The 14,930-nt window shown below is 36.7% G+C and overlaps 1 protein-coding gene across 1 annotated transcript in view; it reads right to left on the bottom strand.

Annotated features, from left to right (window-relative positions):
• WDR36 (WD repeat domain 36) overlaps nt 1–14,930 on the bottom strand; it is a 43,580-nt gene that overhangs the window by 8,017 nt on the left and 20,633 nt on the right. Inside the window, exons 13-19 of the mRNA XM_055565954.1 lie at nt 11,694–11,808; nt 11,039–11,204; nt 10,485–10,593; nt 8,508–8,587; nt 2,990–3,097; nt 1,251–1,348; nt 713–858 (exon numbers count right to left, since the gene is read on the bottom strand). Of these exons, the coding sequence (XP_055421929.1) occupies nt 713–858; nt 1,251–1,348; nt 2,990–3,097; nt 8,508–8,587; nt 10,485–10,593; nt 11,039–11,204; nt 11,694–11,808 (822 nt within the window). The remainder of the gene's footprint in view (nt 1–712; nt 859–1,250; nt 1,349–2,989; nt 3,098–8,507; nt 8,588–10,484; nt 10,594–11,038; nt 11,205–11,693; nt 11,809–14,930) is intronic.

Raw genomic sequence — 14,930 nt, 5'->3', positions numbered from 1 at the left:
CATAAAACAAAACACTCTAATTCTCAGAAGATAATCTCTGAAATTGTCTAGTCTGTATGTTTCAGTTGCTTTTGATACTCACAAATAGGGGTCATGAAACATGCTTTGAGACACGTTAATTCGCACCATAACTGTCCATTTATCATGAAAACTGTAAACTCCTCCAGGACAAAGGGCCAAGTTACTTGCCACTGCTCTTATCTCAGGATGCTACCTACCACCTGGTTCATATTAATTTATGTGCTTGAGCCCAAAAGCAAACCCTCCTGTAGCAGACAGAGCAGGGTGTGGTATGATAAAGAGTGACTGAAGTTTACTTTTAAAAAGACCAGTGAAAGTATTCTAGTTCCCAGATGTCTAGAAACAGAAACATCACACATTATGATGACTTCCCCTCCACCCCCCCATTTCATAAGTTAAGTGAGATTAGGCTAGGCTTAAAACACCCAATTTCTAATAGCTCTGTAGCTGCAGGCTATACTACTGCTGTATTTGAAGGTCCTTGAGTGCTCTCAAAGTAGATACATATACATGGAGAAAGGTTTGTAATAATACTAGATTAAATAGCATTCAGCTAAATGGTATTTGCTTTACTATCTTAGGCATTAACTACTCCACCTAAAGACCTCCAAGAAAGGGAAGCTATCTTTATTAAAGAAAATATTTCGGAATATGTCTTCAGGGGCCAATATTAAGTGTACTATAGTATTACCTTAATAACATCAAGATTAAGAAGGTTTTTCCACCGGGATTCAGGAAGGAGTGACAGAGTTACCAACTGCTCATTCAACTGTTCTGGGGAGTCATACTCTATCATTTCCTCACTTGGTTCTACAGTTTCTTCTGATAATTCTACATCTTAAAACAAAAAATTTTCAGTATAACAAATTAATGCTGAATGTAATTTTTATCATATAAAAGCAACTTAATTAACTTCAAATCCATTAGTATTTCATAACATGTTCACTCAATATAACTCAATATAACTTGTAAACTCTATTCATTTTCTTATTTTCTCATATTAAGTACAATTTCCATCACCAGACTCAAAACATTTCTCCACTGTTTCACATGAATACTCCATCAATTATGTCTTTGTTTATACAAAGATTCATGAAGTCATTTAAAATACTTCATTAAGATAAAAAAATATTGTGATTGAATGCATTAAACTGCCTTCAGTGGCAATATCCTGCAGGTAAGGTTTATTATATTACGCTTCAAAAATTACTTTACTAGTTTTTGATTACCTTGGGTTTGACAAGTACCAGGAAGCATCACTACTGAAGGAACATAATCTGTGGGAAGTGGCCGTAATGAAACAACTGAATACAGGGAAATATTGGACCTGAGACATAAAAAACATAAGCAATATCACAAAATTTATTAAAAATATTTTCAGAGAAGCTTCGATTACTGGTAACAATCTCCACGATCTTGAATTTGGCTACAAATTCCAATCACTTGTAAAAAAAAAAAAAAAAGACTCAAAAATAGTATTAATTTCAAAATGCTTTGACTCATATCACAGATGTCATCACAAGAAAGCTGTCTATGTATTATGAACAGAGACTTTATTTTTAATGTAGCACAAAAAAGTACTTGAGAGATTAGTAGTGGATAATATTTTTATAAGGTAACATAACATCCATTTATTTATACTGCTTTGACAAATGGCAACCTTCATCTAAGGAAATTACAACTGAAGGAAAGATGGACTCAGAGCACTAAGTCAGACGGTGATTACACAGATCCGATCCTTGGGGGTGCTGAACAGTCATGGGTTCCCCTGTCTCTAGAATGGCCCTTTAAGTGCTACTTGACCCTGCGTCATGACTTTGGGTCTGACTGACTAATCTGACCCACATCTGACTAATCAAGATGTGAATATCTGTCCCAAAGGGGGCTAATCATATTGTTTCCTGTACATAATGAATCTGGAATGGAAAATAAAAACTGGAAATACCAGGTTCTGAGTTACATTAACAGCTGTACTATATACTCTGTTGCTGAGGTACCACAACACCATTCTTCTCTTATCTTGACTGTTCAAGCCTCAAAGATTCCAGGAGATACTCCATGCTGCTTATTAAGGTGACCAGAGTCTATTTCTATTATATATTAAATTTATTTTCACATCCTAAAAAGTCAATTAGAAAATCTTGTAAGTAGAAAAGGAATTCATTTTTTTCTCTTCCTCAATAATAAGAGTTAAATTTTAAACTCACTTATCCTTTCTGCAAACAGAAGTCAAATAGGGTAACAAATAAAAATCAAACATGTTCAACTCTTTGCGACCCCATGAACTATACAGTCCATGGAATTCTCCAGGCCAGAATACTGGAGTAGGTAGCCTTTCCCTTCTCCAGGGGATCTTCCCGACCCAGGAATCAAACCAGGGTCTCCTGCACTGCGGGCAGATTCTTTACCAACTGAGCTACAGGGAAACCCTATATTACTATCCTTTCTGCAAATAAAAGTCACAGATAAAAATCTGTGGCTAACAGATAAAAATCAAACATGTGTAGCTTAGAATATACACTTGAGCTGCTGCTGCTGCTAAGTTGCTTCAGTCGTGTCCGACTCTGTGCAACCCCACAGACAGCAGCCCATCAGGCTCCAGCATCCCTGGGATTCTCCAGGGAAGAACACTGGACCGGGCTGCCATTTCCTTCTCCAATGCATAAAAGTGAGAAGTGAAAGTGAAGTCGCTCAGTCGTGTCCGACTCTTAGCGACCCCATGGACAGCCTACCAGGCTCCTCCGTCCATGGGATTTTCCAGCCAAGAGTACTGGAGTGGGGTGCGCTACCTAAATTATCAAGCAGAAGTTGACTCAACTGTAGACTTAAGGTGAACTATGTGACACTTCCATTTTATAAGTTAAAAAACCCCAAAAAACTGAAGGGCAACGTTGGCAACTATGACTGTCTGACAATATCATCTTCCTTTTTCTTCTTACCCCAGAAAGAACTGTATGAGAGAACTTACCACAGATAAACTCCAAGGTGGTCGACATGGGAGGTGGCCAGAAAGTCTCCAGTTGGGGACATAGTGACATTAAGAGGAGCCGAGTCCAACAAGAAGCTGTCTATAAGACTACAGAAAGAACCAAGACGTTACAGTCCTTCAACTCTACTAAAAAGGACACAATTCACAAAATATCATTTTGCTAAAAGAACAAAGGGTAAGAGATGAAGAAGATGTTTGCTTTTTACTTTTAAATCACCAACACCAAAAAGTCATCACTAACAAAGAGCTTTGTCAACTAAGCTACAATGGGAAAATAATCTCCTCAATGAGAAAGACCCAGAACACTAAACAGATCAATTAATTTGAGAGAGAGTTTCAATAACAGGGAGAATACAGGAGACAATGCTGTTTTTCTGGAATGCCATTTTGGTAGCTTCAGAAACAATTCTAAAGATCACACATTTAAAATAAATTATCAGCACTCTCCTGTATTTGTTCTGCCAGTGAAAATAACAAAAGGGGTAGGCAACAGAAGAAAGGAATAAAATGGCCATGGGAGAATGGCAGTGGGGAAAAAAGTTCGAGCAATTCTGTTTTTCAAACAGGTAACTGTGTGCTACACAGCAAGCAGGAAATTCAGTCTATGCAGCATCACCATAAAGCAGTTCACGGTACTAGTCCACATGGACACTTCGGACAGCTGCAAGCAGGGGCTATGAAAAGCTGGGGAGGAAAAGGGAGTGATGGCACCCCAGAAGATGACGCACAGCAGGCTCCTCAGAGAGCAATGTGTGCGATGAACATGAACCTTACAGACGGGCAGGACTTCAACAGATGCTGATGGTCAAGAAAGCACCTTCTGGGAGAAGGAATGTGGAAGGCAAGGCAAGGGGAACCATGTCCAGTGAGGAATGCAGTTTGGTCTTGAATACCAAACATCTGAGTTTATCTTTTAATCAATGGAAAGCCACTACAGGCTTTTGAGCAGATAGCAGTATAATTTCTACTTTCATAAGAAAATCTGGCAGCAGAATGTAGAATATATTTGAACAGGAAGAACAGTGAGATTATGGCAGCAGTCATCTAACAAGCAGGGAAGATCTGAACTAGGTTAGTGGCAGCGGAAAGCGAAACAAGGCGAATTTAAGGAGCAAACAGAAAGGCCTAACACACGGGCACATTGCAGACGAAGCTCCCTAGGCTGGCTGAGAGTGCGAGTACTCTGTGCACCTTAAGAGTAGTAATGCTGGTTTTAGTAAGAGCTGTTTCAAAAACTACTTTATTCACTGAAGCCATTACATTATCCATGAGAAGGCACGGCAAAATGACTGAAGTTCAGAATCTTTGGTAATTACATTATTTCAATAAATAAAATAACAGGAGTTAACACTTTTTTCAGTGTTCCATGCTAGGAAGTATTCTGAGCACTTTTGACTATTCATTAAATCCTCACAACCCCATGAGGCAGATCCATCCTTACTATACCCGTTAGAAAAATGAGGCCCAGTCATACTTGCTCAAGGTAGAAAGTGACAGAGACATACCTGTCACCAAGAAGTCTGCACACTTAACCACCAAAAGCTCAGGAACACCACTACTGAAACTAAAGGCACAGCAGTCCGACAGAGCACACACCCAGAAGACAACTATGGTGTGACTCACGGAGACACTCTGGGCAGCTCAGATGCCACATGGAGGCCACGGGTAAAGGGCCTTCCACAGCGAAAGCTTTCTCAATCTGTTCAGAGTGATTAACAATTATAAACCTGAACTAATGAACGCGAAATAGTAGGACAAGACTAAAATTAGCAGCACCACAAACAAACTAAAGTGGGCTCAGGACAATGACTGATGTTTAAATTCTCACTTATGGGGAAAAAATGTGATTAATAATCTGTCTGATTTCTGTTCAACCATTCCTTGGAAACTCATAAACACAGCTGCTTGGGGGATCAAACAAATTGGGGAAAAGGACATTTGCTAAACACTTATTATATACCAGAGACTGTCAAATTATTTAATTCATTTAATACAAACAACCCAGAGAAGAACCACCATCTCAATGTACACTGATGACTAAGCCTAACTCAGGAATTTTAGAACTCACCATCTCTTTGTCTTAATACCTGCTCACTGAAGTGTGTGTGAGGGACGAAACTACCTGACACGTTCAGAATCTATCTGTTAAAGAGGAATCTACTGCTTGAGCAAATTTATTTTACTTGATACTATAATTATTTTGGCAAATTCACTGTGCAACATGGTTTCCACAGCTGTTGTGTGTGGGCAGACTGGCCTTCCATGATGTAAAAGCATCAAATCGAAGAAGTGGTTTCCACATACACAGCATGTTTTACATGGCCACAGTTGCTCATAAAGCCTAAGTGTAAAGGTTTAATCCCAGACCTAACTACCATATTGTCACCTGCTAATCCTACAAAATGAAAAGTTCCAGGTAAATTATAGCTTTTTGAGAAAATGTTAAAAAAAAATCCTCATTGTAAGGGGTCAGATTTTTAAGCACAGAGTCCCATGCATACAGGTAACATTAACTCACTTCTGATTATATTCTAAACCAGTGCAGACAATGTCTAGATGTTCAATCTCCAAAGTGATGGAATCCTCAAAGAATAGAACAAATGGATAGTTTTACCTCAGTGGGAAATGCAAAACAAAATTCTATTCCAATTATTCTCACTTAATGCCCCTCAGAAAGCAGGGGTTAAGTGGATGAGACAGAACAAAATGCAAAATTCTATTAAAACTGTTTAATTTTATATTTTTATCACCCTGAAAAGCGTTCAATCTAAACTCTTAAGAGATTAAAAGTAACCATAAATAAAAGGTGGTAGCAGATGACAGATAATTTTAGGGACAAAAATTTCAACCTCACTTCTCTGAGAACCCTACAAACAGAAGAAAATTTTCCGCACTTAAAGAAACCACTTTACAGGAAACAGTTCAGTACCTATGCCTTTGTTTTAGATAGACACAATTAATCCCAGATGGCTGCATCTGCATATTACAACACCAAAGGTCTACGTACACACGGCTTCACATTGTAGCCTTGTAATGAGTGTATTTATTCTTTACATATTTAACATGTTATGTAAATGATAAAACGGCTTACTGAAGAAAAAACTAGGAATCCCCAAAGCCTGTCATACTAATTATGTTTAAGAAAAGAAATGAAATTTAAAAAGTCAATGATTACCTACAACTGTATGGTCCTTACTGTATCTTCTACATCAAGAAAACCAAATCATCCTTAGAACATACCCAAGCAAGGCTGGTACCACAACTGCTGGGAAATCTTTCTCTTATGCTGCTGCTGCTGCTAAGTCACTTCAGTCGTGTCCGACTCTGTGTGACCCCAAAGACAGCAGCCCACCAGGCTCCCCCGTCCCTGGGATTCTCCAGGCAAGAGTACTAGAGTGGGTTGCCATTTCCTTCTCCAATGCATGAAAGTGAAAAGTGAAAGTGAAGTCGCTCAGTCGTGTCCGACTCTAAGCAACCCCATGGACTGCAGCCCACCAGGCTCCTCTGCCCATGGGGTTTTCCAGGCAAGAGCACTGGAGTGGGCGCCAGTGCCTTCTCCGTCTCTTATGCTAACTACAGCAAAATCTCCCTGACAAACTATGCTGCCTTGGGCAAATCACTTAACTTCTGAGCCTCCATTTTCTCATTTGTGAAACGGGACTAAAACCAGTACCTCTCTAACAGAATATGAGACAAGATGAAAACTAAAAGCACTCGAAGTGCCCAGAAGTCCATGGAAAAAGTCCACTGCAACAGGGCAGCAGCAATTGTGGGAGACTGCTTTTCAGCCTTCTCATTTGATCCACTTCAAATCTTAACCAAAGAGGTAGTTATTTGTGTCTTTATTAAAAACATACTTTGGTCCAATCAGTGTAGATATTATTATCTTTTAACAATCCCTATGTGACTCATCTCTCGCTCTTGCGTTCCCCCAGCTTAGTTTCTCTGTATTCACTTAAAACTGTCTGTGTTCACTGAAAAATAAGATACCAGAGTTGAAAACATGTCAGATTTAAATGTGTTCATCTTTTTACTAAAATAAGAAATTCAGCAAAAAGCCTTATGCTGAGTCAAAGATTGGTGGCTCTGAATGCTACTTTCAGATCCTAATTTTTCCAATCCCCCCAAAATTTACCATTTTTAAAAAACATTCTATTTAGTACTATTGTAACCTCCCTCTCTCATCTGATGTGAACTAAAACTACTAAAAAGGAAAATGAAAAGGGCAGAGTGTCAACTCTATTTCCTATACAACTTTCCTACTACAAAGCAATTCAAATTATGTTTACTTTTAGAAAACAGAAGAACAGAAGTCCAAGAAGCAAAAGACTAATCAAAATTTCTAATGGTACCTTAAAAAAAGTTTTGTTTTATTTTAATTAAGAAAGTACTAACTTGACTGACCTTTTTGAAGCTGGAGGATAGTCAACTAATTATTTATTTTGCTTGACTCGACTTTAAGTAAAAGCGAGACACACCTGTGGACAAAGCTGCCTAGTTATTAGAGCTGGACCATGAGTGGCACTTGTGCTGTTTGTATTCCAAATCCTGTACATAAGCTGTACCGACAGCTGTGTCTCATTCCTGAATCAAACTTGAAAGGAAGTAAGGACATGAGGGTTTTTCCTTTCTAAAGGTCAAACTGCTTTCAGGTATGAGCTTATCTAATTCCTGAGAAACAAGAGGAGCAGAACTGGACAGATCTTAACTAAGCAATATTCCTGAAGACTGAACTACCTTCCCACTCATCTTTCTCACCCCTCTCTTTCCTCACTGTACGTTCCTTTCCCATCACTCCTTTCACACTCCACCTAAGGAATTCTTTGGTGAGTGATATGACTGCAAGTTGTGTGTACTCCTACATAATTTTTAGCAACAAATTACTCTCTGTAGGTTTCTACTGATCAAATTATTTAACAGAATTAATGTTTTCTCTTCAAGTGCTGATTTAGTAGCAAGTTTCAAACTATGACAGGTTTCTTAACACTGTTGGGTTTTATCCAAATCTTAAGACACACATTTCCATTATGTTAAGGTACCTAAATGTCTTCTTTCAAGAATTATGTTAGAGACAGAAAATATATAATATACACAAAGTTAAGGGTTCTGACCTCTTAATTCAATAACAACAACAACAACAAAATACAAAAAAATGCTCAGAATAAGTTTGCAGTCCTAAAGTATGATCTCTAGTCTGGAGTATCAAAAAGGCCAGATGAGCTTTCTTAAGTGAGTTTATGCAACTCACTTCTACTTCTCAATTTTGCAGGAATAGCGAACCTAAGAGATTGGAATTTCCTCACTATCATCTCTTTCAGCACTCATCTCTTAGTTTGAGATCAAACACACTTCAAGGATAAAATATAAGTCAGGTTAGAAAAATCTCCAAATACAGTCACAGTCAAAAAGTACATAATCTGTTAACAACAGGTAAAAGTCACATGTGAAGACAATGACTGAGAAAACTTCTGCTAAGGTTAGGGATTTAAAAACTCACCACCCAGACGGAAGGTCCCAAGTTCTAATAGAGCAATCCATTGAAGCACTTATTAACCAACGACCATCAGGGCTGAAAGTCTTTAAATTGAAAGAAAAACATAAATATTATAGGTGTGTACACATGTATGTATATGTCTATGTATATCTGTGTATTTAACAAAGAATGTAAGCAATGAAAAGATAATGCACACTTCATTAAAAAATGTTTGATGCATAAAATGTAGACCACCTCATCTTATATAAAAGAAAATACCGTTTCTTATATACCCCTGAGGATACTGCTAAGGATTAGGCTTTTACATGAATTATAAAACTTTTAAAAATGAATAGTAGTACATAATTTTTACTCCATAATCTACTTATAGACAATTAACAAATGTCTGACTACTGTTTTTAACATAAATCTGTGCTGACAACATTCAATTAGAAATATTTTATTAGCCTAATTTCATTTATCAAGTATCTATGAAGCTTTGAACAAAGCTACATTTCCAAGAGTCTATTCCAAAATGATTTTAAAGAATGCAAATTCTCTTAATGTAGAGAAGTTACTAAAGAAGTCGTTCTTGTAGATTCAGCTAAAAATCTTTTCTTCCTTAATGATGTTTTAAATAGAATTTAAAACCACAATAATCATATTTTCAAAATAAAATTTAAACAATAAACTACTTATGACACCATAAAGAAGTTGTATCTTCTCTACAGATAAAAATGGAAGAATAACATGAGGTTTAAACCAGGTCTAATGTGAAGAAAGACCTAAAAGGAAAAACTTTTAAGTTTATATTGAAGTAATTGTTCATCCAGGAGACTAAACACACCACAGGGATTATGACCATTGGTTTATGGATTATGACCATTCATATTAGCAAATGATAACTGGAATACGTGAACTCCAACTTGGTCATCGGGCTGCAATGATACTATGGAAACTTAAACCAGAAAGTATAGAGAACTCAATGTACAGAAGGATAGTGTAGATAATGAGGAATGGGAAAATGCCTCTGACAGCCAAAGTCATGTTATAAAGGCTCACAGATTTAATTGAAGAGGAGTAATTGATTCTTGACTAGGAGAAACTCCACACACAACTCAAAAGGAAAGAAACAGGAAGAACAAGTTGGCCCTGACAGGTGTTTTCAAAAATGAAACTTCATCAAAATCACTTCATTCCCACCCTCACTGCTAGAGCTGCTGCCACAACAAATTCTCCTGATGAGTAGTTACGCCAATTTCTTATCTGCAGAACAACGTCATCTCCTGGCCATTTCCCCCCTATTTTTAAGGAAATGGGTACACATTGTAAATTCAGATTTTTGGTGTGAGAACTGATAAGTAAATGCAGCTTGTGGGGGTGCCACTAAAGAGCTAGAAATTTATTTTATTTCTGTTTCAAGTAAATCAAGATATCTGCAACTGATGTAAAGTCTTCAACATACACTGCTTATACTGAGTACTTCTTACCATATTTCCCACCATAAGAACGTAACAGTAAGATAAAATACATATTCACTAATTAAACTCTTTTGAAATTAAGATAAACATTAGAAATAACATTAAACTAGAATAAACCAAGTATTAGATATGCCAGGTCTCCTACTATTAATTCATTATGCATGCAGAAAACAGAAATGAGTTCTCTCAGCTTAGTTTAATACTAAGTCAAAAATGATACCTATGTTTCAACGAATCATTCTGGCCTTGTTTAGAGTTAAAGAGAAAAAATGAACTCTTGGATGTATACTTTAATCTAATGGCATTATCCTCCTGAGAAATATTAAAACTTCTTTTCATTCTAAATTTTCCTTAAAAAAACCTGCTTTGAAAATTAGTCTCCAAATTATTTACTTTGAACATCTCATATGATGAGTTTAATGCCATTAAAAGATAGCAGTTTCAATTATTAGGACATTTTTAACCTAAATAGAAATAAAAATTAATCAAGTTTTATTTTAACATCTAAAGTCTGTTTTACCATGTCATTTATTTGGCCTTGGTGTCCAGAAAACTCTCTGACAATCTTCCTAGTTTCTATGTCCAAAACACTAATGGAGAAGTCGTCCAAGGCAAGTCCCAGAATGCCACTAGCAAGACAAATGCATTAGTTTTAACAAATGAACAAAAACAACCTCTTGAAACTAAAATCTCACAGTCAAGTTTTGTTAATCAAGTATATCTTTGGGGGAAGTTAAACAAAATGTTCTTTCATATGAAAAGTTTGGTTTTTGTTAAATTATATACAGCTGACCACTTTACAAGAGGGTTAGGGCACTAACCCTCTACAGTCAAAAGTCTGCATGTAATTTTACAGTTGGCCCTCCCCGTCCACGGTTCTGCATCTGTGGATTCAACCAACAATGGATTATGTAGTGCTATCCTGAAGTATTTAGTGAAAAAAAGTTGTGCATAAGTGGACCCGCAGAGTCCAAACTTGTGATGTTCAACAGACTACTGTACCTTACTTAAATTAAGAACTTTTTCTAAAAACATCAAGAAGAAAATCCATCATCATTAGAAGAAAAACTTTACCTGTCTCTATGTAGCAGCATCATATTTGGAGATGAATCGAGGCTCATAGAATGAATTAAAACTTTGTTTTTAAAGTTCCAGAACCTGAGTACTCCTTCACTACCAGCTGTAATTGTCAACTGGTTTAATCCATCCACTGCAACACCTCTAACAGATCCTTTATGGGCTTTAAAGCATATGTTAAAAGAAAAAAGAAATAAGAATTGCAATGGCCTCTCCAAACACTACACAAAGAGCGATTACTTTATTTGAATATCTAAGTTCCTACTATTCAACTTCCCTAAAATCTTTAATGTGGATTTTAGGAACAGAGGGAAAATTATTCTACTACATGAGGAATAACAAAATCCACCATCAGGTTGATGCCATGGAAGGTTTCAAAAAATAGTTAAGATATTCTGTTTAATACAAGGAGAAGGAACCAAACACTTTAATTTCTATAATAGCCACTTTCCCTTAATACAACTATGATTTCATTCTCTTTGAGTATTTCAATATGGTGTTCTGCCACATAGGGTTGACGATAACCCATATGCAACTTTAGCAAAATGCCTGGAACTCAAGAATTTAATAAATGCCAGTGAGAGTTATTAGCCTTTTATCTATCTATAATACTTTTTTAAAAAAATAAGAAAAAGAAAAAAAAGGCTGATACCTTGATCCCTGCCGAAACTCCCCCGGTGTATACCAGACTGCATGTTATACACATCAACAGCTCCCGATGAGAGACCAATCACAGCAAAGTTTCCACAGGAAGTTATATCTACTGCCTTAGGAAAAAAAAAAAATTAACACAAAAGACACAGAAAGTAACTAATATTTTTATTGTACTTTACGCTTTCCAAAGTATTTATCAATTGTCTCATTTTTTAAAAAAGATAGTAAATGCATTACTTCATTAATTTTCTTAAACATAATTATTTTGGGGTGTATTAAAAATATCTGCTTGGTTCTGCCTCCCTTCTCTAAGTATGGAGAAATCCATACTTCCAAGATGGCAAAATATAACCAAAATTAACTTGATTGAAATTTAAATGGCATATCAACTGGTATTTGATTTTTATTTTATTCACAACAGTGCTAAAGTCAAAGCATTCCATTGCCTGATTTCTTATTACCTTACTTTACTTTTGTAATTGCTTCTATAGCAGATACAAAAGTGAAACCATATTAGTTTCAGTTCAATGGAAAAGTCCCAAGTATTTTAATTACAACTTTGTTTTTTTTTTAAGGAAGGAAATATACAAGGTAACTGGAGAAGGAAATGGCAATCCGCTCCAGTCTTCTTGCCTGGAACACTCCATGGATGGGGAGCCTGGTGGGCTTCAGTCCACGGGGTCGCAAAGAGTCAAACACAACTGAGCACACAGGACACACAAGATAACGCGTGGAAAACACCCAGTTTATAAAGTGTCTGTAAAACAAACTCCTATCTGACACTTAGAGAAGCAATGTTATACTAAAAAGATGTCTTTTCTTTCTGTTAAAAACATGAGACTGGCTACATGGTGGTCATGGAAAGAGAAATCCTTCCCTACCACTGTGTGTTAGTCAGACGCCACCCACCTGGGAGTCCATTCAAAAGACTGCTGAGCTTATGCCGAAAGAAAGAGATGACTTCTAAGACCGAAAAGAAAATGCTTACTATAGGATATCTGTTCCAAACAGTAAGACTGATACACCACTGAGTCAAGATATATCTACATAGCATCCACATTTAACTGTGTTCAACTTATATATATGTTTCTAGATAATTATAGCGTATTTCTTAGAAAACGTTTTTATATAAGAAATTATGGACTAAAAGCTTAAAAAAGTATTCTGTCTTCCTAAATAGAAAACTAACATAATTTTACCTATTTTGAGTAACTCAGAAATTTATGCTGCGTTGTACAGTTATGCTCTTAGGAACTAATGAAGATACTAGGCTATATTGTTGTGCTTGTTTAGTCGCTATGTCGTGTCTTTGCGACCCCACAGATAGTATAGTCCACCAGGCTCCTCAGTCCACGGGATTCTCCAGGCAAGAACACTGGGATGGGTTGCCATTTCCTTCTCCAGGGGATCTTCTTGACCCAGGGACTGAATTCAGGTCTCTTGCATCAGGCAGGTGGATTCTTTACCCTTCAGTCCCAGCCTGTAAGTAATGACGGTCCTGAAGGCACTACTATACCCTAGTCCCCCATATCCAGAGAATACGTGACAAGACCCTCAGTGATGCCTTTAACGGCAGACAGCACCAAGTCCTACATGTACATGCTTCTCCCTATACTAATGGGCAAGCAGTGTATACAGCATGGACATGTTAGATAAAAAGATGATATTAGACTGGGACACTGCTACTCAGATGGCATACAATTTAAAATTTATAAATTGTGTACTTCTGGAATTTTCTATTCAGAATTTTCAGACTGACGTTGAATAACTGAAACCATGGATGGGGGGACTGCTGTACTTTTTGGAACCTGAGTTTATTTTAATAGGCTTTATTGTTGTTAACAGGATGGCTTCTAACCTATTTTTTTAAGACAGCACAACAAAGGAAAAATGAATAAGGTGAGAGGGTTACCTGTGAGTGAAAAATTGTACTCTGTGCACTGGCTGTCTAATAAACACTGGTTTATTGCATACTGGTTACCGCCTCTACTCCAGACAGCTAACTCTGCCAGACAAATGACGCAGCACCAGCTAAGTATCACTGTGCTTGTGTCTGTGAATATATATTGTGTGTACACACACACACACACACACAACGTTCTGTGGGTGATCACTATAGGCTAAGAGTTAAAAACACAGGTTCTAGAAAGAGTGGTCTGAGGTTCAAATCCCATCCACTCGGTACTAGTTTTACTAGTCTTGGGCATATTACTCATTATATTAAGCCTCAGCCTCCGTTTTACTATCTATAAAAAGAGGCTAACAATATTCCATATCATAGGACTGTTGTGAGAATAATATAAAATAGCGTGTGCCAGGCAGAGAGCCTGGAACAAAGTAAGCACACAAAAAATGTTAGCTGTAACTGTTATTTACACTACTATTATTTTAATAGCTACTCAACTGTTCAGGTAAACTTGAGAAGTTTAAGATAGAATCTCTATGGCTTAGAAATAAAAGTTTAAGAGTGGAGTTTTGTACTATGGAGAACAGAGCATACACACTGACCAAAAAAACCTGTACAAAATAGGATCAAATCAATTATATTTCCATACACTAGCAAAAAACAATCCAAAATAAAATTAAGAAATCTATTTACAATAGCATTGAAAAGAGTAAAATACTAGGAAAAGTTTAACCAAAAAAGTATGAGACTTGTATACCGACAACTATAAAACATTGATAACAGAAATTAAAAATCTAATTAAATGCAAAGCCATCTCATGTGTATGGATCAGAAGTAATATTAAGATGGTAATACTCCTCAAATTGAGGTGTATAATCAATAAGATCTCTATCAAAATTCCAGCTGCCTTCTTTGCAAAAACTGACAAGCTGATCATACTGAAATTCAATAGACCAGAATAGCCAAAACAATCTTGAAGAACAAAAAAACTGGAAGATTCAATTATCCTGATTTTAAAAAACTTTACTACAGAGTGACCATACTCAAGACAGTGTCATACCAGCATAAAAAAGACAAAGACTCACTCAACAGAACAATCAAAGAGACCTGTGAATAGAAAAAAGCCCTCATGCATGTCAAACAATTTTTGGCAAAGGTACCAAGACCATTCAATGGGGAAAGAATAGTGTTTTGGGCAAATAACACTGACATAACTAGACATCCAAAGGCAAAAGCATGAACTTGGACCCCTATACGATATCATACACAAAAATTAACCTTAGAAGGGTTACAGATCTAAATTTAAGAGCTAAAATTATGAAACGCTCA

Source organism: Bubalus kerabau, chromosome 1, assembly GCF_029407905.1.
Source record: "Bubalus kerabau isolate K-KA32 ecotype Philippines breed swamp buffalo chromosome 1, PCC_UOA_SB_1v2, whole genome shotgun sequence".
NCBI lineage: Eukaryota > Metazoa > Chordata > Mammalia > Artiodactyla > Bovidae > Bubalus > Bubalus kerabau.
Note: the sequence above shows the minus strand (reverse complement) of the source record. Positions and strands in the feature narration are given on the sequence as shown.